The 22,270-nt window shown below is 30.3% G+C and overlaps 3 protein-coding genes across 3 annotated transcripts; all 3 read right to left on the reverse strand.

Moving 5' to 3' along the window:
* Nucleotides 1-6,344: 6,344 nt before the first annotated feature.
* LOC124917410 lies at nt 6,345-10,542 on the reverse strand. Its single transcript, XM_047457860.1, has 8 exons — nt 10,246-10,542; nt 8,945-9,020; nt 8,346-8,866; nt 8,162-8,282; nt 7,756-8,040; nt 7,574-7,675; nt 7,023-7,477; nt 6,345-6,598 (listed from the first exon to the last, which is right to left on the reverse strand). Exons 2-7 carry the CDS (start codon nt 9,005-9,007, stop codon nt 7,028-7,030), a joined length of 1,542 nt encoding a protein of 513 aa, XP_047313816.1. The 5' UTR covers nt 9,008-9,020; nt 10,246-10,542; the 3' UTR covers nt 6,345-6,598; nt 7,023-7,027.
* Nucleotides 10,543-11,291: 749 nt separating this feature from the next.
* On the reverse strand, nt 11,292-15,627 carry LOC124917414. Its single transcript, XM_047457863.1, has 5 exons — nt 15,343-15,627; nt 12,707-14,972; nt 12,320-12,628; nt 12,179-12,254; nt 11,292-12,110 (listed from the first exon to the last, which is right to left on the reverse strand). Exons 1-5 carry the CDS (start codon nt 15,428-15,430, stop codon nt 11,376-11,378), a joined length of 3,474 nt encoding a protein of 1,157 aa, XP_047313819.1. The 5' UTR covers nt 15,431-15,627; the 3' UTR covers nt 11,292-11,375.
* Nucleotides 15,628-18,694: 3,067 nt separating this feature from the next.
* LOC124917415 (probable polygalacturonase At3g15720) lies at nt 18,695-21,016 on the reverse strand. Its single transcript, XM_047457865.1, has 9 exons — nt 20,855-21,016; nt 20,548-20,727; nt 20,342-20,392; nt 20,014-20,040; nt 19,582-19,789; nt 19,411-19,492; nt 19,214-19,322; nt 19,013-19,129; nt 18,695-18,928 (listed from the first exon to the last, which is right to left on the reverse strand). The coding sequence occupies exons 1-9, from the start codon at nt 21,014-21,016 to the stop codon at nt 18,695-18,697; spliced, it is 1,170 nt and encodes a 389-aa protein (XP_047313821.1).
* Nucleotides 21,017-22,270: the final 1,254 nt, after the last annotated feature.

Here is a 22,270-nt window from a genome sequence, read left to right on the forward strand (position 1 = left end):
AATTAATATTGTTGAGCATAATGGGAAGAACATATATGAGATTCAATGAATAATCAAATTTAATAAATATAGGTCAAACTTAAGAAGACATAAAATGAGATAGTACAAATATTTAAGATATAAAAGATTAATGAATTTTCTAGTTTCCTTCATTTTTTTCCCTTTTCATTTTGCTAAGAATTTATGAATAGGATTTTGAATGTTCTTATATCCATTTTCCATTTTAAATTCAAGTATATATCTTGTAGTTAATTTATCTAATTCTTCAAATATTTAGGCAATGTTTTGTTTCTGCAGAATGAAAATAATATTTGACTTAGAGTCCAATTTCAAATTATTTATTTGTTTGAATAATTAAAATAAAGTTTATAATTATAATTCTATTAAAATTAAAGGTATATGTTTTTTTTTTTTTAATTTCAGTTTCATATTTTCACTTTAGAATTGCAATTCTATAATTGGCCTACGAATTTGAATATATAATTATAATTTCAATTCATCTAACACATCTAGAACTGATTAATGTATGCATAATTATTCATGAGACATGTTTTCCAATTTAGATCCGTGCACATACCTTTATGTTTTTCTTGAAAACCTTCTATCCAATTACTTATATTGATGTTTTCAAATTTTTCCACGTTTTATTGAACTCTTTTATTGTGTTGTTTTGCCTACACAAATTGTTTTATTAAATGAATCATTTTTTAAAAACATATCCACGATACATGTAACCATTACTCTTGAAGATTTAAAACTTGAATTTTCAACCAGATATTGGGTTTATATTAGATATTTTATTGGTTAAGTGTGTGATTTTGAGAAATAAATGTTTAAAGATACAAACCTATCAAAGTTCACACTAATATACGAGAATCTCTTGGTTTAAGTTTATTGAGGAGATAAGTGGATATCCCCAAGGCCTCCATGAGGTCCTGGGTTCGAGCCCGTCAGGCGGCAAGTTCTGCACTTGATTAATTAGTTAAGTATGTTTGCGGGCTATGTACTTAACCCGCGGGGAATAGTCGCACTCCATAGGAGCAGCGGAACCCAGCGTTCTCAAAAAAAAAGAAAAAAAGTGGCCTGGAATTAGCGACGGTTCAAATATGTGTCTCTATAGGTCATACACACCTTATATACATAATATTATTTAAAAATACTTTAATTAATTTAAATTTTAAATTTTATTTTAATAAAAAATATAAATTATATAATAAATTTATATTTTATATTTTTCTTAACTTATTTCAAAACTATATTTCATATTTTATTTTCATAATTATATATCTATATACTTATTTTATTATACAAATATATAATTTTATTATTTTATATGTAAATTATAATATTTAATTTATCTATAGATAAAATTTTATAAAAGTAATTAAAAATTGGTGATTCAAAAAGTTGGATACAATAATCGATCTATCAAAATTATTATTATATGTTTTTAATGAGTATACACCTATTATAATAAAACATGAAAACGAACATCCACCCTACAACTATTTGTCTTATTGGACCAAATATAAATGTAGTGACAAGAAGAAATGACGTTATATATCGATCAAATTACCGTCAATAAAAGTTAATAGCAATGATAATTGAACTTCTCGCTTGTTGTCGCTAATCTTAACTAGTTATCACTTTTGCTTCAATCGCTATTAATCCCGACACTTTAATAAAAAATTAATGAAATTGCTTTCTTCTTTGGTTAAGGAAAAACTACTAATTTTGTGGTTATTATCCCTTTTAATATTATATAGCAATGTTCTTATTTCATAGATTATTTATATTTTAACTGTTAGATAATGTTAGACTTTTATTAATTATATAAATTATTTTTAAAATTCTCTTTATTTATTTTCAAAATAAAATATCTAACCTTATCTTTTTAAAATTATGGATTAATTTTATATAAGACCATATACTTTTTATTATATATATTTTAAAATACTAATATAATTAATATATTCATACACAATTTTTAAATTTAAATCAGTAATATTAAGTTATATAATGTTTAAAGTATTTTTAGTCCACCAGTAAAATCAAGGTTTAAATTTGAAAATTTAGAAAAACTATAAAAAAAATTATGAGAAAGTAATGGTTATATATGAGAGGATAATAATGTGTTCATTAGTGTATAATGCTCAAAGTGTTGGTAGTAGATCGATAATGTTTATCAATAAAATGAGAAGATATTTAAATTGAATATTAATTAATATACTCATACAAAAAATTATAAATTAATCAAATCTTAATTAATTAATTAATGTTCTTCTTCATAGTTCGCAATATTTGGAAACTAATCATCATCATCATCAAATTCACTTTTACAGATTGTCAAAACAATAAGTGGAAGTGAAAACAGTTTTCATTTAGTATTGTTTTTGTTGGAAAACAAATTGATTCTATAGTTGCTCGATTTGAATTCCTATATTGGTGATATAGATGACAAAAAGTATACTCTCGGATTTGTGTTACTTTTTGTGGAGGACCTATATGATAAAATCAACACTTCACTTTAATGTGAAAAATACATGGCGATAGTTGATGCTTCAAATGAAGCATTTTGGTTTAATGACCTAGTAAAGGAATTAAGCAGTGATCAATTTGGAGTTCATCTATATTGTGAATCTAGAGTTATTTTCTGAATCTAGAAGCATCATTTATTTGGATGATCAGTGTACCATTAACAAAAACATATTATGTGAAATGTCATGAGATCATATGATTAGATATTGTTACCGAAGGTTTTTTTTGAAAGACGACGTAACATCAATTAAATAAAAAGTCACAAAAGGGCAAGGAGTTACATGAGTTCATAGAAAATAGGAGTAAAAACAAACTGATTGAATGAAAATAAAAAAAAATGAGAGATAACATGATGACAAATGATAATTGAGAATTATAGTGCAATGAAATCAGTGGTGCGCCTCCACGTTCAGATGAGAGAGTTGTCATCGGTGATAATATTGTTATAGACTGTGTCCGCAATGTTGCGGACTCTTGAGAAGACTCTGTCATTCTTCTCCATCCAAATGTGATAAATAATGTTGGCGAAAAAACAATTAAAGGTAGTGGAGCTGAAGTCGTTGCCCTTGGTCTTTGTGATGGTGAGGTCCTTGGTGTCGGTCCATTCGCTTGGGAAGATGAGAAGGCTCATTGATGTAGAGAATCTGCGCCAAAGCAAGGAGGCAAAAGGGAAGTTCTCAATGAGGTTTTCAATGGTCTCCTCATTTCCCAAGCAAAGGGGAAATTAGGATTCAGGATGCTCATGTACTTCTTGATCCGATCACGGGTATTGAGTCTCTCGCGGAAGGCGAGTCATAAAATGAATTGGTGTTTGGGGATCACTTTCGTAGACCACACTAAGTGGGAACATTGGACAACATTCTCATGATCATGAGCACAATCCCAAGAAGACCCTTAGTCGAACCTACCATTGTTCTCGACACTCTAAACATGAGCATCCTCATGGTTATTCAGATGATAGGATGAAAGTGCGTCAAGAATTCCCGCACCTTCTGGAATAGCCCTAAGAAGGTCGTTCCAATAGCCGCTCTTGACTTGTTGAACTGTGGCCAATTGACATTTCCACCCGATTTGAGTGATAGAGAAGACACATTTATGAATGATGGGTTTGTTTTCGAATTATAGGTCATGCCAGAATAGAGTGTCATTACCATTTCTAATTTGAATGTTGATCATCTTTCCCGCACTGTCTTTGATCTTCATAATATTTTTAACAGAACACTCCATCTCCATTCTGATCTTACATGTTCAGATGCTGATTTCTTTTCTAATGAATCTCGAGTGTACCCATCTTACCCAATGCGAGTCATGTTTCTTTTCCAATGCCCAAAAGTTCCTGTAGGTGAGAGTTTTGTTTTAGGAGACACTATCCTTGATGCTAATTTCTCCTTCGTCTTTGGGCTTGCATGTGTATATCCATTTGATCTTTTTCCCACCATACCTCTGAGTACACCCAAATGAAATTCATCATTAGCTGATCCAATTCTTTCATGACTTTCTTTGGGAGGACGATCTACTACGCCCAATATCTGATAATACCCATAGCGACTTTAGTGACCAACCCAATGTGACCTGCATAAGAAAGTCTTTTAGTAGCTCATCCCATAATAACATTTTTTACCTTTTCAATAAGAGGACGATAGTGCAAGATCTAGAGTTGTTTAGAGGAGAGCGGGATGCCCAAGTATCAGACAAGGAGCAATCATTCTTCAATGCCCATGACCCTGAATATGTTGGCTTTGGTTTCCTCCTTGATGCCTCTATAGTAAGCATGGATATTTCCCTGATTAATGTTGAGACCTGTAACACTAGAAAAAATAGTGAGAGCCTTCTTGATAGTTCTAATAATGTCAACGTCAACATGCGCCATGATGAAGAGATCGTCTGCAAAACTAATATGGATGATAGATTTTTTCTTGCAATAAGGATGGTGAGTGAAAGGGCGGTACTTTAGGAGCATTTTAACAATGCACTTAAAGATCTCCATAAAGTAATATGGTCATCCAACTGGCGTCGCGACGAAGACGATGACCATGGAACAGAACGACGTCGTTTAGGGAGAAAATGCGGCCACAGAGCATTATGTTGGAATTTCGTCATCGCACCATTGTGTTTCGACCGTTCGGTCACATTTCAGCTAAAGGAGCGTTAGCTGATCCTTTGTGGCGCGGACGCACGCTTCTTCTTCTGCAGCGGGCTACATGGACGATTTCCCTAAGCTTTGAATGAAAATCCAACGTCCATCCAAAGGTCGCGATTGCTAGCTTGTAGCGATTTCTTTGTATTTCAGCTAGACTCGATTACAAATTTTATTTTTTATTTAAAAATTTAAGGGTTTTTTTGAAATTGATTTTTATTTCACAATTAGAGTTTTATTTTTCCATCTTTAATATACACAAAATATTAAAAATAAATATGACAAATATTTTGCCAATTTTTTTTTTTTATATATTTTTTGGTTAAATAAATAATTTTTTGGGATAAAAATGGGTACCACATTTCATCCTAAACTATTTATTTTAATTGCTTTGATGTTTCTAAAATTATTTTAAGATAAAATGAAGACAAAATGTATCCCAAATAATTTTATTTATTTTATTTGGCCCTTATCCTTAATTATTTAGGTTTTAATTATCACAATAATTAATGTAATTAATTGTTTAATTAGGCTTTGACTTTGGGTTAATTATTTTGATTTTATTTATTCAAAATAATTATTTTTAAATTTATAAATTGGCTAAAATATAAATTTTTAGTGCTTACATCTAATTTCCATCATGATATGTTTGTTAAGGAATCGATGAATTATAAGCTAGATTATGATGTCCATGAGAATATCTTAATTGAATTCTCGATACATAATATAACGTTGAATGAAAAGATATTTCCGTTGAGGACACTACAAAAAAACAGTTGATTTGCAACAGAGTCTCGGCAACTACTTTTGCATTAAAAACAGGATTTAGCATTTTGTTTTGCATTAACTGAATATTTCGCAACTAAATTTGCAATTACATAAAAACATTGCAAATCGCACTGTTGCAAACTTGCAATGATTTTTACAATAGTTTGTACAATAATCTTTGCACTAAATAACGATTTAATGCAAAATATCCCTTAAGTTTGAAACTAAAACTAACCATGGTTAATATAAACATGCATTATATTTTGCAATATATTTCTTTTTAATAAATAAGCTATTTTACAATAAAAATTACAACATGAATAATTTGTAAATAATAAAAATACATTCAACATAAACTGCAATACCGTTTTTAAATTTTAGAATGCAATAGCTTTCGCAATAATTAGTATAAAGAATTTATAATGAAAATAGAACAATAAACTTCGCAATATCAAAATAAATTTGTAACTGCAATAGCTTTCGCAATACCTTGTATAAATAATATATAATGAAAATAAAACAATAAACTTTGCAATATAAAACTAAATTACTTAATGCAATAGTATTGGCAATTATTTAATTTTAGTCCAATAATATTTACAATACATATACCCAATATAGCTATATATTATAGCATTTTCTTTTGCAATATACTAATTAATTAATCTGCAATACTTCTCGCAATGACACAAGTAACCAAGACTGCAATATCTTTATTCATAACTTTGTAATATTATTACCAATTACTTATACAACTTTATTTGCATTATTTGAAATATTTGATTTCCATATTTAAAATAATAAAATTTTAAAATTTGAATTAAATTTGCAAATTCTTTGCAACCATTTGTGCATTATTTCAATACCCAATAATACTAATATAATTGAAACCATTCAAATGAAAACCAAAATAAGCATCATTCATTACAAATTTGCAAAATACATTTGCAAATAAAATCCAAGGAATTCTAAGTTCAAAAACATCATAAACCATGTCCAGAAATTGAAAAAGTATTAATTAGGTTCAAAAACAACAAAAATCATGCCAAATATACTTCCATTATGTTAGACCCCATCCATTGTTCACCCCATCCATTGTTCACCCCATCCATTGGTCACCTCATCCATTGCCAAATATACTTCCAATAGACAAACCTGTGTACATTTAACAAAATAATTAACTAATTAGATTTTGTATCTAATTCATTTATTGAATATATCAAATATAATAATTTTCTTACAACATTTGATGCCAATCCCACCCATGGTGCATTCTCCAATAGCATTAGACAAGAATCCAATTTTTTTATATTATACAAACTAAACAACTTCAAAGCCTAGATATTTTATAAATAAACATGTTCAAAATATTCAGGATTAAACATGATTTGACTAAATGTATATATTATTTTTCTCAACTATCTATTTATTTATCTAATTATAACTACCTATTAGCATATATGATCAAACTAATAATACAACATACTTCATATACTCAGATTATAACTCCACTCAATAGCATTTACCTTGCATTTATAAATGAAGCATATAAACTAAATACAAGAATGAAATCACTAACCTTCTTTATAATCCCTCCGGAGTTGTAATGTTTTGGCTCGTTTGTTGACCCGATGCTTTCCATAATTTAATGAATTCGTCCATTTTTTCATTTAAAGACTTTACTTCATTTTGAAGATGAACTTTGTCCTGAACCAATTCAACTTGACTAGATTCTAACAGTTTAATTCTCTCTTGTTGTTGTGTATATTCTTCTTTATGAATTGCATTCTCTTTATCTTTCTCTGAATTTTGCATTTGTAAAGTACTTACCGTTTCTTTGAGGGTATTTACCTCCAAACTTAGTTGTGTATTGAACTGACCATTCTGAAATAGTTGTTTCCTACCCATGTATCCTATTCCAAATACACGACCACTCTTCGATTTCCCCGCTGCCTCCATCCACAGCTCCATATCTGATTGTTTCTCATTCATATCCATAGATTCCTGAGTTTGAGTTAGTTGAGTGAAAGAATTCTACATAAAAAAAAATATGGTGAGATGTGTATATAAATTAATCTCAACATTTAAAATTGACATACAAATTAGGTAGTTGAAGTTTTTAAGACATACCACAACATCTACGGCCCTTTTTCCACTCCATGTTCCATCTTTCTTTTTAAATGTCTTTTCAAATGTCTCATAAATGGTTGCGGGCCTTCCAAGTTCCTCGGTCTATTGTAAAATATAAATTCTGGTGTTAGTAATATTAGTTTCAACAAACTAAACACAACTAAAATAAATAAATGACTTACCAATCTTCTTTGGTGCTCAATAGCCGGGATAGAACCTCCACAGTATGTTGCACCACCGTCCTCTGTGTATTTCTTGCGATTTTCTTGTATCTTCGTGCACTTCTGTGAATACTTAGGTTCAACAAAATTTTTCTTCATCTCAGTCCAATCTTCTAAAGTAATGTGTGAGGGCTTCTTCAAAGATTTTTTGGCCCTAGTCATAAAATTTTTGATCTTTGCACTAGCCTTCTTTTTGAATAGTTTATTCACTTCCTCCTCTTTAGTAGGATCCCACTCAAATGACTCCTACAAACAAACATAGAAATTTAAACAAAGTTGTACAAGGTATAGACATAGACATCCCTTCTTTAGTAGGATCCTACTCAAATGACTGAAAATTAATTATAGTAAATATAATTAAACTTACTGTGAATTGTTCCCACCACATGATCTTAATATCTTCTGGAACTTGATTCCAGTTCACGTATGGCCCCCTCCAATAGCCTGTGATGATTCGATGTATGTTTTTCAGGATATCCGGGTAAAATCTGCAACCACGCAAACATTTAGAAATAAAGTCCTATATATATAACTTGAATTTATCAACTTACTTCTCTCCAACTATTTCAATGTATGTCTTTGTTGACTGGCTAAGATGTTGTAAGTCTCCTTCTTCCATTGAATCGCCATCATCATCTTCTTCTTCCCTTTCTATATTACATTGGTGTTGAGTTGATTCGGTATTTTCCAAGATAAAGGAACGTGTATTGACCAATTCTGTTGCGTTAGCTTCAACCTGGACAGCTTCAGAAGAGACAAATTCCAAATCATGTTGAAATGATGTTGAAACTTCTTTGGATGGACTAGGCCTTTTCTTTGGTAGATTTCTTTTGCTTTGAGTTGTTGAGGGTTTTGTGGCCAGTGGTGGTTTTGTGGTCGGTGGTGGTTTTTTGGCCGGTGGAGGTTTTTTGGCCGGTGATGGTTTTGTGGCTTGGGGTTGTCTGGGTGGTTGTCTAGATGGCTGTGTGTGTTGTTTTGGAGATATTACCATTTTGGAACGTTTTGCTATTGGAGCTTTCTTCTTTGCAGCCACTTTTGCTTTTTTATCCGCAATTTCATACATTTCTTCAGCCTTAAACCAATAACAAATTGTAGAATAAAACCAACACAAATAACTATACTAATCAAGTAACAAATAACAAAATCATACCGGGTCTGATTCAGTATTTTCATTATCGCTTAATTCTTGTCGTCTTTTAGCTTGTCTACCCATTTTGGTTGATAATCTGTTCAACAAATATGAATTATAAAATCAACACTAAGTATAGACTAAAGCATCAAAATTTTAAAACTATAAACAGAACATAGTAATGGAAACATACAATTTAAGGAAGTCAGGTAAATAAGGAAAAATGCAAGTAATTAAGGAAAAAGCAAGTAATTAAGGAAAAAATATACTTAAACACATGGTAATAAATAATTACTCAATTTAATATCTTGAGATAATATTTGAAAACATCTTTTTATATGCATACTAAGGAAAAAGGCAAGTAATTAAGGAAAAAATATACTTAAACACATGGTAATAAATAATTACTCAATTTAATATCTTGAGATAATATTTGAAAACATCTTTTTATATGCATACTAAGGAAAAAGGCAAGTAATTAAGGAAAATGAAAGTAATTAAGGAAAAAATATACTTAAACACATGGTAATAAATAATTACTCAATTTAATATCTTGAGATAATATTTGAAAACATCTTTTTATATGAAAGTATGCTATTTATTTATCTATATTGGACAAGATTTTAGTGAGAATCCAATGAACTAAGCCTGTAAGTATTACACATACGTATACCTGATAGTACCTACAACTGATAGTTGATGATCAATTATATAAACCACTCAATTGAATTAAGCACATACAGATGATGAAGATTGTTGTGATAATAGACAGACATATAGATGACTATTGTGATGACTGTTAATAGACTTTTTCACCATAAAACAAACAAAGGCTCATCTATCCAGTCTCGACCAGGTATTGCTAAAAATTAATAGACTTAGATGAAAGCTGCATCATGACGTCAATTGATTTTGCTATAAAATTTCAATGGTCAGATGTGAACAAAACTTGTATAAGTCAAACGCTAAACTAAACTAATACTCAATGGTTAGATGTGAACAAATAAAAGCTTTAAACGTGATTAAGAAAATGATTCAGGCAAATGAAAATATGTTCTACAGAAAATCTACTGAACTGAGTCGTGTTTATACCTAGAACGACAAATGATTCAGGCAACCTGTTCTAAAGAAGATGATTCAGGCAAATGATTCAGGCAATCTATTTTAAAGAAGACGATTCAGGCAATCTGTTCTAAAGAAGATGATTCAGGTAAATGAAAATTTGTTCTAAAGAAAATCTACTAAACTGAGTCGTGTTTATACCTAGAACGGCAAATGATTCAGGCAATCTGTTCTAAAGAAGATTATTTGAATGTTTATACCTAGAATGGCGGCGAGGAACTTCAATCGGAACCGAACTGAGTCGTGCTTCACCGTTGCTGTGAAGTATCAGTCAAGTTTTGCGGCGTTTGAATAGGGCTTCGTAACTTCAATGGAGGAAACATTCACCTCATCGTCTGCGATTTCAAATGTATCCTTCCGTGATTTTGTAGACGATGAAGAAAAATCAAACTGAAAACAGAGCTAGAAATGGTGGACGGTAGAAGGCTTAGGAAGATTCGTAGGGTTTAGGAAGAAAAGGGGAGAGAGAAAATATTTGGGGGAAATGAATGACTTTTCAGTTCCCTAGTTCTTTTCTTTGGTTTTTGGCGCAAAATGAATTTTCACGCGGGCACATGAAATTTTTACAAGTTAATTAAACTGCAACTATTTATGCAATAAATATTAATAGTGCAATATAATTTTGGACTGAAGGATATGCAACTATTTATGCAATATATTAATTGAAAATATATTGTAATGAATATTGCAGATCCAATGGCATTTTCAGTAATTAAATTTTTTGCTCTCGGGTAGATTTAAGCAAATTTGTGCTGCAATGATTTACGCATTAAACAAGAATGACCGCTATATTGCAATAATCTTCGCAATGTACTAACTGAAAAGATATTGCACTAAATATTGCATATTCAATGGCATTTTTAGTAATTATTTTTTTGCTCTCGGGTAGATTTAAGCAAATTTGCGCTGCAACGATTTACGCATTGAACAAGAATGACCGCTATATTGCAATAATCTTCGCAATGTACTAACTGAAAAGATATTGTATTGAATATTGCAAATCCAATGGCATTTTTAGTAATTAATTTTTTTGCTCTCGGGTAGATTTAAGCAAATTTGTGCTGCAACGATTTACGCATTAAACAAGAATGACCGCTATATTGCAATAATCTTCGCAATGTACTAACTAAAAAGATATTGCACTGAATATTGCAGATCCAATGATATTCAAATAATCCAGCATACATTCAAATAATCCAGCATATATTCAATATACCATACATATTATGTTAAACAACAACATTAAAATATGCAAGTACATAAGCATTAGTTTTGAAACAACAACATTAAAATATGTAAGTACATCAACATTAGTTTTCAAACAACAACATTAAAATATGTCATCTCCTGATTGTTCTTCGTCTCCTCTATCTTCAACTTCTCCATTTGTACTTATATCTGAATCACTTTCTCGATCTTCACTTCCCTCTGCACCACTTCCATGTAATCCAGTTTCCTCTAATCCATCTAACTCACCATTTAAAACATTTGGATCACTCAAATCATTGACATCATACAAGGGAATATTTAGGGGAATATACAATTCTATGGTAGGATACTCATTTTGATACACCACTTCATTTGTCCATATGTCCTCTATCTTTGCTCTTGCTTTTGTTTTACAAACAGCCATCCATGATGAATTACGATCATTCGTTGGGGTTGGATAGTTCGAATAGTACACTTGTATAGCTTGTTGAGCAAGAACAAATGGATCGTATTTAGTATATGTACGATTCATGTTCACCTCAATCAGTCTATATGTGTCATTAACTCTAGTACCTCTAATAGGATCAAACCATAAACATTTGAATAGAACTACATGTAAGCATGGACCAGGATATTCTAATTCAATAATCTCCTCCAAAAGCCCATAATAATCAGAATCATTTGCATGAACGCAAATACCACTATTCATGGTTGATTTATTAGATCCGTAATCACCAGCCCTCCACACATAACCATTAATGAAGTATGTTGAATATCTAGTTGTTGGAGTCTTGGGACCAAATGATATGAAATAAGATAGTTCTTTATCAATAACCCCCCTTTGATCTTGTAAAACCTTCAAATAGAATTATAATAATCTTTAGATACATGTAAATTTATTAATTAAAATTTTTAGATTATCACCTTTGACCGAAACCATGATGAGAATTGACAATCTATTTCTTCAAGATCGACTCCAACATTCATGGTGCAAAAAGTTCTACAATAATAAAATCGAAGTTAACAATTGTTAAATAAGTTACCATATTCATGTTTGTTGATTACCTATAATATGAATCCACCTCCGGACAATTTAGTAGGACATACGTGTGAGCCACTAATGTTTCTTTGCTAGTTAGAAATCTCTTTGAACCACCACTTCCACGTCCTAAGTAATTGAAAATTGAAATTGGTTGTTCATTTATGTTCACTGACCCTTCGGTGTTCCTCGGAGGTTGTCTTTGTTTGCAATTTACATTCGATTCAAAATAATATGAAGCAAATGTTGATATTTCTTCAAGAATATAGGCATTGCATATGGATGCTTCAATCCTAGCTTTATTTTTCACCTTATTCTTCACACTCTTCAAAAACCTAAATACAAAAAGAGTACAAATAATACAAAATATAATTATTTTGAAGAAATGTAATACAAAATAATTACGTACATACCTCTCGAAGGGATACATCCATCTGTATTGTACAGGACCTCCTATTTTGGCTTCATATGGTAAGTGTATTAGTAGATGTTCCATTGAATCAAAAAAGGAAGGCGGGAAAATCTTCTCCAAGTTGCATAAAATTATAGGAATTTGAGATTGTAAGTTATCCACTTTGTCTAAGCTCAGACTTGAACAATTAAGGTCATGCATGAAATTACTTAAATCAGTCAAGACTCCCCAAACAAATTGAGGTAATAATCGTTTGAATGCAATTGGCAATAACCTTTCCAAAAACACATGACAATCATGACTTTTGAATCCAATCAACCTAGATTCGGTTGTATCAACGCATCTTGACAAATTGGACGCATAACCATCTGGGAATTTCAAAGTCTTGAGCCATTTGCAAATTATGATATTTTCTGCCTTCGTCAAGGTATAAGAAGCCTTCTTAGGCTTATGAGACATTGTATCAGGATCAAGATGTAGCTCTGGACGATTACACACAACAAACATATCCTTCCTCGCATTAATATTATCCTTCGTCTTACCCTTCACATTCATAACCGTGTTTATAATATTTTCAAACACATTCTTTTCAATATGCATAAAATCCAAGTTATGTCGAATGAGAAGTTTTTTCCAATACGGAAGCTCCCAGAATATACTTCTCTTAGTCCACTTGTGATAATCGCCAAATCCATGAGGGTAATCATGGGGAGTTTCACTTGCAAGCTTATAATGTGAAATTTCCGACCATATTTCATTGCCATCTTTTATAGGGGGGTGAAGAGTTGTTTCCACGCGGTCTTTTGTAAAATGTTGTGTGTCATTTCTATAAGGATGCTCCGGCGACAAAAATTGTCTATGACAATCAAAATAACAAGCCTTTCGCCCATATTTTAATCGAAAAGATTTTGATTTTTTCATACATATTGGACAACCATCAATTCCATGAGTGCTCCAGCCTGACAACATTCCGTAAGCAGGAAAATCACTAATAGTCCACAACAACATTGCTTTCATGTTAAATGTTTCACCCCGGGAGACATCATAGGTAGGAACACCGACATTCCACAACATTTGTAACTCCTCTATCAACGGTTGAAGAAAAATATCAATATTTCTTTGTGGACTTTTCGGCCCGGGAATAATTAGTGAAATGAACATATACGGTGACTTCATACACATGCCTGGTGGAAGATTATAAGGTGTTAGAATTACTGGCCAGCATGAATATACTTTTCCAAACTGGCCGAAAGGAGCGAATCCATCAGAACAAAGGCCGAGTCGAATATTTCGATGCTCAAGTGCAAATATTGGATAATGATGATCAAACCACTTCCAAGCCTCTCCATCAGAAGGATGACACATCATCCCAGGTTTGTTAACATGACGACCATGCCATGTCATGTGAGCGGCTGTAACATTTGATGCGTATAACCTCTGCAATCTGGGAGCAAGAGGTAAGTAAAAAAGTTGTTTATGGGGCTTCGGTTTAACAACGTCTTCTTTATATCGGGAAAGATTACAAAACCTGCATGATTGTTTATCAATATCTTCACCCCAATAAAGCATGCAATTATCTTTACATACATCGATTCTTATCACGGGCAAACCCAAATCTTCAACCAATTTCTTCATGCTATAAAAACTATCTGGCATACAATTATTTTTGGGTAACAATGATCTAATGTAGTCCAGATTTTGATTTACAGCACGATCAGACAAATTGTTCTCAGATTTCATATTTAGTTGTTTTACCGTTGCTGATAGTTTACTCTCGCTTTCATGACCAGGCCATATGGGTTGATGTGCTGCATTCAATGCTTTCCAGAACCTTTCAGATAAAATATGTGGTGTAGTGAAATTGGTAGTACCTTCATCTCCCACATCTGGTTGGGAACTTGATGCCATGTCATATATCATTGACTCATAAGCATTTGATCTTTCATTGTTACCGAGCGAAGGTCGTGTACGTTGATAGTTGTATACTTGTGAGTTTTGAAGAGGTTCCCCATTAGCAGCCCATGTGTAATAGTTGTCCATGAATCCATGCCTCATCAAATGTTGATGGCACATATCAGACGTTATGAACTTTTGAATTCGACATTTTCGACAAGGACACCTTATTTTTTCACCATCCATATAACCTAGTTGAGTTGTAGCAAATGAAATGAACTCATCCAAACCTTTCAAATAATCTTCCATGCATTCAGGTTTTTTATTGTACATCCATATTCGATCAAACCTCATTTTATATTTATAGATATAATCTGCAATATATACATGTTGTCATATATACAAAAGTTATTGAAGACTTACATATTGTTCATCAAAGTATAAAAATTTCATAAAAATGTTATAAAAGATTGAGATGTATATGAAAATAAGAATCATGTCTACTTATATATAATATAAAGAATAAAATAACATTAATTTACCTTGGTGTATTATGAACTATATGAATGAACTTGATATTATTGATCAAAGGATGAAGATCATATATACAAAAGTTATTGAAGACTTACATGTTGGTCATTAAATGATGAAGATCCCATAAAAATGTTATAAAGGATTGAGATGTAGATACAAATAAGAATAATATCTACTTATATGTAATAGAAAGTATAAAATAATATTTACCTTGGTGTATTATGAACTTGATATTGTTGATCAAAGGATGAAGATCATCTAAGAATATGGATAGAAGAAAGAGAAATACATCATACATGTATGAGATTATAGACAAAATGTAGAAGATAAAGTAATTAAAGAAAAAAACTAGACAAGTACATGGGTAGTTGGTGGTAGATTGAAATAATAAATATTATGGATATTGCAAATGTTAGGGCTATTTAACTAGAAACATCGGATAATGCAAACACTATTGTATTCAAAAACAGGGGATTTATGTTGATATTGCAAAAATTACAGCAATTGAACTAGGATATAGAATAATGCAAAGATTATTGTAATAAAAAACATGGGATTTATATTGATATTGCAAAAATTACACCAATTGAACTAGGATAATAGAATAATGCAAAGATCATTGTATACACAAATTAAGAATTTCTACCCGAGAGTTAAAAAATATTTAACATAAAACCCAATAGAACGCAATAGGTTGTGCAACAATTAATTATTTAGATATTGCAAACATTACAGCAATTTGAACTATGATTGCAAATATTGAAGTAATGTGGCGATCAACTTAGATTTATGCAAATTTTATTAATCTGCAATATTATTCGCAATATTTATACGTAGAATATTTCTAAAAAAATGCAAATGTTATAAATAATCATAAGTATAAACATTTCAAAATTTATTTAACTAAAAAACATAAACAATCATAACCATAATAAACATAAATAATCATAATCATAAACAAAATAACCATAATTAATATATGTTAACCAGACCAAAAATATAAAAAGATACTAATGAAAAGCTGTTCGGAAATATTGTTCAAAAGATTCTTAAATACATAAAGAAAAAAAACAATAAAACTGTTATACAATACTGCAATGTTATTGGCGATAGGTTAATAAATAAGTATTGCAGGTATAATTGCGAATAAAATATTTATATTGTAATAAGTTAATTAAATGTAATAGTTATGGCTGAATGAAATCTTACGAATATTTGGATTGAAATATTCAAAACTATTATATATAATTGCAATTTTGTTTGCAATCCTTGATTGTAATCTCATTGCAGTATTTGTGACAAATAGATTATTTATTTAATTTAACGCAATAATTATTGTTGATATCTTACGAATATTTCGATTCATATTTTGAAAACTATTATATAAAATTGTAATTTCCTTTGCAATACTTCTTTATAATCTCATTGCAGTGCTCGTTGCGAATAGATTACTAATTTATTTAATGCAATAGTTATTGCTGATATCTTACGAATATTTCGATTCATATTTTGAAAACTATTATATAAAATTGCAATTTTCTTTGTAGTAATTAATTTTATGCTAATTGCGGTACTTGTTGCGAAAATATTTTTTATTGTAATTAATGCAATATCTATTACAAGTATTATTATCAAAACTAGCATAGTTATTTTATAACTTATTTTACAACAACGATAACATTATTTATATAAATTTATTACAATAATTAATGGAAATAAATTAGGTTGCTAAAATAATTGCAAATATTTAGCTCCGAATATTTACTGATATTATTAGCAATATTCTTTAATTTCTTTATTACAAAATTTGTTGCAACAATATTTTTTTATAAATTTAGAAAATCTATTATATTTTTCTATTACTAGTGATATATTTTGCAATAAATATTTTCTAGATTTTAATTTCCGTAAAAATACATTTAAGTTGAAAATATTGTTGGAAATTTTGCAATGTTTCATATATTTATTATAATTTGTATTGCAGTTTTAAAAAATTTGCATTAAAAAATAAAATATTGCACTCATACGTTGCATTTTCACTGTTTTTTTGTAGTGGGAGGTCATTGAATTGAAGACTACAATGTGACCCAATGTGCACGCGTTCTCACTCTTTCTATAATACTCTCCATTCAAGCCTTTCTTCATCGAGCGACTATCAACGTCGTCATCTGAAGAAGCTAATGAACTACCGCATAGTTATATATACAAGATTAAAGCGTGTTTAGAAGATGAGAAATGGTTATTTTGATTAAATTTTATCAATGATTAAAAAAATTATTGTATGGAACGCTTATGGAATCAATGATGGTGTGAAGAGATACGACATTAAGTCAATATTTGGAACTCTTTGTTGTGGCATGTATTGTTTTAGTGAGACTATAATTCAATGATTGATTAGCGAATTGTAAGAGATTAGTATTGATAGTCGTGTGGTTGGAAGCATAATGATTTATAGGAGCTTCTCGTGGGATTTTTATGTCATTATGGAATATAGATACATTATGGTAAGTCGTTGTCGTATTTGTCATAAAAATTTGAAATCAGCGACTCACTTAATTTTGCATTGTCAATGGTCACTTAACTTCGTGATCCAAGATTGATTTGATGAGTTTATACAATTGTGCATATATACTTGAGTTGTTAGATAAGGGTTCTGAATGAACATCACAACAAATTCTATCTATTAGAATTGAAAATTTATTTTTTCAATTATTCTGAAATTTTTCTTCAGCTCTTCCCTCTTCATCTCTCTCATTTATGGACTAATTTATACATATGAATTATACAAGTATAGAAAAAGAAAATAAATAGTGAAAATGTTCGGTAAGAAAGTTCTTTTTGTAATGATGTCTGAAACCGTTAGAAATTCCAATTAGCTTCAATAACTAATTTCGAGTATTGGACTTATTAAAATACTAAAAAGGAATGAACAAAATCAGGTGTCCAAATCATAACATTTTTTTTTGCTCATCACCCACATTTGGTTAGAAAAGAGAAGTACCATAGAAGGGTATCTTGGCAAAATGGGTATGGGATTGAAAATAGATAGATCTTACTCAGAAAAATTAGTTAAAAATAATGCTCTATTCCAAGGGCTAACGTAGTACCATATCACTTTCTTCTCTGTCAATTTGCAACATTTTTATAAGTAAATTAACAATGTACAATGTCTTTTGTGACATTTTCCCAACCGATTGAACATTTGCAAAGTCATTAGCACTTGCAGTCGCAACTATAAGGATGTCAATTTGAAAACGTCTCGCAGAAACCGAACCAAATTGCCCCATTTGGGGTGGATTTTCCCCGGTTTGATCAAGAGTTGACTGGAGATGGGGCGAGAATGTATTTGTGTCTCTGTCCCGGTCATACATCAATAAAATTGATTTCATAATATATTTTTTATGATATTAACCAAGTATTCTATTTAGTGAATGAAAGAAAAAATAATGATAAAGCATAAGAATAGAGAATCTTATTCAATTTATTCCAATACAAGAGGTTAATTAATGATTTCAATCCTATAAATGAGATTAAAAGTACCAAAACAATAGATCCTAACTCTTTAAATGGCACTGATGCACGAAACATTTGGAGATATTGCGGTCTGAATAGACACCACTGCATTCTTGCAACTAGCCAAAGCATTACCCTTAGAGGACGACGTTATGTTTATTCTGTTAAAAATAATATTTTTACAAGGAACATGGTGGCTGCATTGTAGGACTATTGCTTGGGGCGTTGCGGATGTTCCTTGAACACCTATGTACTTCACATCACTCACTTGCACTGCCTGCGCCTTTAAAAAGACGAAAACATCAAACAAATTCTTTTGTTTTCATTTATTAATTAAACAAAAAGAAGAAGAATTTTATACACTTACTTGATCTTGACAATTTTCAGCGACCTGACAATATGTCTGATCAATAATAATAGAATTCTTAACATTATTCAACCGAATGCCAGTAAATGTAATATTTCTTGCATAACCTTTTCCACCCTAAAAGTTAACAAATAAACATGTTGATAATTAAATGTTAAATTTATCATATGTAGTTAATTAATTAATTAAATATTTAATTACCGGCCATGTCTTTATCCTGACTCCATTTTCTGTTCCTGTAAAAGTGCAGTTTTGTACAAAAACACCATCCACATTTGAAGAAGACCCCCCTTGACCAAGGCTTCCAACACTTAAATAATAATAAGACCAAAAAAACTATATCAATTGATTTAATTTCTCAAATATAAAAGTAGAGTAAATAATTTTCACTATTTTACCTTATACCATGACCCGGTCCACATTGAACTCCTCCCACAAAAATGTTTGTAGAACCCGTTGAAATTGCAACACAATCATCACCTACAATCATATAGGTTAAATAAATTATGCGAAATATTTCTTTATAACAAATAACTACAAAACTATAACGAAAAGACAACATACAACACCTGTGCCGATGAAAGAGTCGGTAATTCTGACGTTACTAGAGGAAGAAATTCCGATTCCATCTGTGTTAGGGCTGTTTGCAGGCGCCGTGATTGTAAGGTGAGAAATTTGGACATTTTGGCATCCATATATGTTTATATGTCTACTTGGAGGATTGATATGAGTCAACCCACTTAATACAAGGTTATTGCAACCTATGAACCTTATTCCCTGCATCATTAATTAATTATTTACATTTGATAAAACAATTATAAAATAATTAATTTCAGTAACTTAACTAGATTTAATCAAATGTTAATTTGTAATTTACAAGAATTCACTAGTTTAACACATTTAGAAATGATTGATCACATCAAATAAGAGCTCCGGATCACATAATTTTTTACGAGACCTATAATATTTGATTTAGTCAAAGAATCATACAACACTCTTACCGTCGGTTTTGCGCAGGCACCTAATATCTGAAAAATGAAGAAAAAGAAAAGACACATTAGTATTATTAGATCACATAGTTTTCATTTGGGAATCTCTTCCTATCAAATTGAATTTCAATATGCTTATGTTTTCTTACATAAATTAAGACAATACTATTCTCATCTAGAATTGATTATGAAAGATAAAAAAGAATGTCCTCATATATTTGTTATAGATGTTTTTGCATATATATATATATATCAAGGTATATCGATCAATTTGGTAAACCAAAAGTTCTAAACATCCTTATGTATGATAACCTAAAATTGATATTGAGTATGTGCTTACCGTCGACGCTTTTGAGCAGAAACTGGTTGATTTGGTGCAAGGACTCTCTTTCTGAAAATGAAGGAAATAGATTACAAGGTTTAAAATTTAGAATATCTACCTATCAAATTGCATTTCAAGATGCTTATTTTTTTGGTAATTGCATTTCGTTAGAATTGATTATGAAAGATAAAATCAAGCTAGCCTTGCATGTAAAGAAAACTTACTTGGTTCCATTGGTTATAGTTGTTACGTGGGTTGGTTTTCCACCATGACAAACCTTGGCCATTGAGTTTTCCCTTTCCATTAATGTGAAGGCCGATAATTTGTGAGAACGCGATCCATGTATTATCCGGGCAATCTTTCCATTGACTCCTGATGCTGGGTGCCAATAGGATTCCATCAATCTAAAATAATGAGAAACATATTTATAATGAGTAAATAAAATCATCTTAAAAAATTAGAAAGAAATTAAAATCAGGTCATAAAAAGTTCTTGCTTTTTTCTTAAATCGACACAAAATTAGATCATCACCTGAACTTGAATAGATGGCCCTTTGCAAGGGCCTTTGAATTGAATAGGAATCAACAAATATGTTTTTCCTCCAGGAACCAACATGGTAGAAATGCTGCTACTTTCACATGCTTTACCCCATGCTTGTAAGAAAGCCTTCAAATTAGGGTTTATCAAATTCATGTCCATTATAATATATATTAACTGAAATTAGTCTAAAGAAGTTAAAATAAAACACAATTTGTTAAGAATATTGCAATATATTAAAAGTTAAATTTATTACAAGTGTGCTTTATTTTAAACAAATTTCTTCCGTGACATAATTAATAGTAATATAAAGTAAAATAAATCAGTTCGCGTAACAAACATTACCTGAGAATCGTCAACCTGCCCATTTCCACGTGCACCAAATTTAGTTACATCAAATATATCGGCTAAACTAATGTTTAGAAATAATGCTAGGGAACATGAAAATATTAAAAAGATGTTTAACCACTCCTGTCAATACATATATAAAAATAAATATCAATCAATACCACAAATAAATAAAATATATAATTACAAATTAGTTTTATTATGAAAGGAATGCTCACCATTTTATAAGAATCAAAAACCAATTAGAAGAACAAAGAAATATTCTATAGTCAATCATTTATATAGCAAAAATTATAAGAAAACTTTTAGGAATATTCACATATATTTACTATATTTAGAGAATATTTTGAAAGTTTCAAAAAGTGACTACTTTACAAAGCTTATGTATATCTTTATAAATAAAGTTGTCAAAATATTACCTAAATCTAGTAAATATGAATATATTCTAATGAAAAAAAAGCAAGCATTTATATAGCCTAATTAATATCATCATTCTATTAGTTGATGAAAAATGAGAAAAACTGTAGTAAATATTTATAAAATTAAAATGTATAAATAGTTAATATAGTCTAATGAAAAAATAAAAATAATTTATATGCCTTGATCATCTCATTAATTATATAAAAACTGGGGAAATAACATTTATTGTCTTGAAAACTTAAAACTCTTTGTTAGTCAGCACTTGGTGAAAAAAAATAAAAATAAAGACAACCCAGCCCAACAACCAAAAAAGACAATTATGGATGTGACTAAAAATTACATAGAAAATTCACTATTTCTCAAATAGCTATTGCAGGCAAGTATTATTTTGTTACACAAATCACTTTCTATAATCCCACTACAAAAGGCTAAAATGTAACACTGGTCTTTGCGACTGAATTTTCATTTAAAGTGACACTTTACAATTTGTTTAACGACAGAAGTAAGCTTACCCATAAAATTTGTGACATTTCACAAATAAGTCGTACAATCCTAAAAGTCTTGCTTTTCTATAGGGTCTTTCATACAAAATATATTATTTAGTGCGACTACAAGACTCATTGGTTAGACAATTGTTTTTGA

Source organism: Impatiens glandulifera, unplaced genomic scaffold (assembly GCF_907164915.1).
Source record: "Impatiens glandulifera unplaced genomic scaffold, dImpGla2.1, whole genome shotgun sequence".
Classification (NCBI taxonomy): domain Eukaryota; kingdom Viridiplantae; phylum Streptophyta; class Magnoliopsida; order Ericales; family Balsaminaceae; genus Impatiens; species Impatiens glandulifera.